The sequence below is a fragment of the Artibeus jamaicensis genome, unplaced genomic scaffold (genome assembly GCF_021234435.1).
Source record: "Artibeus jamaicensis isolate MK-2021 breed Jamaican fruit bat unplaced genomic scaffold, CSHL_Jam_final scaffold_660, whole genome shotgun sequence".
NCBI classification, from domain to species: domain Eukaryota; kingdom Metazoa; phylum Chordata; class Mammalia; order Chiroptera; family Phyllostomidae; genus Artibeus; species Artibeus jamaicensis.
The window spans coordinates 1,512,993-1,515,246 of NW_026522052.1; the positions used below are offsets into that span (position 1 = coordinate 1,512,993).

Consider the following 2,254-nt stretch of genomic DNA (forward strand, 5'->3'; position numbering starts at 1 on the left):
ATGAAGTAAGACACATGATCTAAATCCATCAATCTCAATACAGGTGTGGATGCCCAGAACAACCTTAAATGAATATTTAGGGCATTTGATTGCTCCCCTGAGTGACTGTAGATATGCCCTGGAAAGGAATCAGAAGGATCAGGCTTCCAACCTGGTCTGTTTCAAGGCATTTATTATGAATAACTGGTTTTTGAACATAAATTAAGTTTTTCTGTTCAGTATTGAAATATTTGTTTTCTTAGCACATTCAGTATTTCACCATGTTAATGCTTTACTTGCTTTGTGTCATTTCATTAAATAATATGGTATCTGTAGATATGGAGGCATAAATTTGCTTTACCAGCCCCTAAATGTCTTTGGAAGAATTTCTAATTTTTAACCTCCCATCGTGTTTAAACAAACACTAGTGACAATAATTCTATTGCTCTTGTGTCTGTCACAGATTCCACATTCACTCTTTCATACCTGTTGTCTCTACCCAGACCTCCAGCGCAGGAACATGAGGAACCACACAGAGCTAATGGTTTATCTTACCGGGAAAACCCCAGACACAGGGACTGGAGGCTGTGCTCTTGGTCATCTTCTCATTCATTTACCTCTTTACCCTGCTTGGCAATTGGCTCATCCTTACAGCAATTGTTTCTTACTCCAGTCCTCACACCCCCATGTATTTTTTCTTGCAACTCCTAACTAGTTTTGACACGTTGTTTCCATCTGTGACCTGTCCCAGGATGCTATTCTATCTCTCTGGCCAGAGCCATGCCATTTCTTGTAAGGGATGTGTTGCACAGCTCTTCTTCTACCACCTCCTGGGGGCCACCAAAGGCTGCCTCTGTTCTGTGGTGGCTGAAGATCGCTTTGTTGCCATCTGTGACCCACTGAGGTGTATGCTCATCATGACACCCGGAGTCTCTGTCAGTCTGGTCACGGGAGCCTCGTTGGTGGCTTGTCTTCATGCCTCCATCCTGACCTCCTTCACCTTTCAGTTACTGTACTGTGGCCACAGTCGGGTGGACTACTTCTGTGACATTCCTGCTGTCTTACCCCTGGCTTGTGGTGATGGCTCCGTGGCCCAGAAAGTGGGTTCTACTAATGTTGGCTTTCTGGCTTTAATTCTCTGGCTCAGTGTTTGCATCTCCTACACGTGCATTGGGATTGCCATTTGGAGAATCTGATCAGCAGCGGGCAGACAGAAAGCTTTCTCTACACGCAGTGCACACCTCACTGCAGTCCTCTGTGCGTATGGGCCTGTGATCATCATCTACCTGCAGCCCACACCCAACCCCTTGCTTGGTGCCCTGGAGCAAATATTAAACAATATTGTCTCACCCATGCCAAACTCGTTAATCTATTCTCTTAGGAACAGGGAAGTGAAAAGTACCCTGAAAAGAGTGTTCCACAATGTAGTACTTATATTTCTGGGATAAGTTACTTACATTCCTGGGTTTTGTAATGGATTTTGGAAATTTATTGTGTCTTAACATCATTCTTCTATATGACTATGTTCCTCTTAAATAAAAACTACTTTCTCTAAATCATTATATTTTCTTTGCCTAATAAGATTTCTATGTTTATGTTGTCTTCCTAACCTGTGGGACCCCATAAATAACTCTAGCTAATATTATTAGTGCCTTAATTCTGGGTAAGGAATCCAAGGGGCACAGCATGCAGATTTCTTATTGCAACCAAAAGCAGCCCACGTTGGCTGCTTGAGGGTAATAAGGATCTCTGTCAGTCTGAGCAGCACCCTTCAGTGGTCCATCTCTGTGCCAAATCACCCCCATTTTGCTTTTCTCACTTCGTTTGGAATGCATTTCCGCTTTCTGCCCATAAACACCTCAGTCTCCCCGTGCTGCTAAGGCCGGTGCTAACTAACATTTCTAGAGCATGACCTGTTCTCCAGGCACTATGGCAAATATCTCATGCACATCATCTTATTTAATCTCCACATCATGCCCATGAAGTAGAGTTTCCTTTTCAGAAAGAAAAAAAAAAGCTTTGAGAATTAGAAATTTTACATCATGGACCCAAGGTTGAAGCTCAAGCACAAACTGGACATTGGACAGACCCATTAGTGCCAAAGGCCCTGCTCTTAATGCCTCTAGGGCCTGACTGCCTCAGAGGCCTACTGGGCAATTCGGCGCATTACCCGTCTGGAAGAGCTTAAAGTCCACTAAGAAACTGGTAAATATGCACTAACATGTCACATTTCTATATTGGCTTTACTGTTACCTTCCTTTGTTCTGTGCCCCTA

The 2,254-nt window shown here is 43.5% G+C and overlaps 1 protein-coding gene across 1 annotated transcript; it reads left to right on the forward strand.

Moving 5' to 3' along the window:
* Nucleotides 1–499: 499 nt before the first annotated feature.
* On the forward strand, nucleotides 500–1,427 carry LOC119040842 (olfactory receptor 148-like). Its single transcript, XM_037133954.2, is given in 2 exon segments — nucleotides 500–522; nucleotides 524–1,427. Coding segments are annotated over 2 exon segments (927 nt in total).
* Nucleotides 1,428–2,254: the final 827 nt, after the last annotated feature.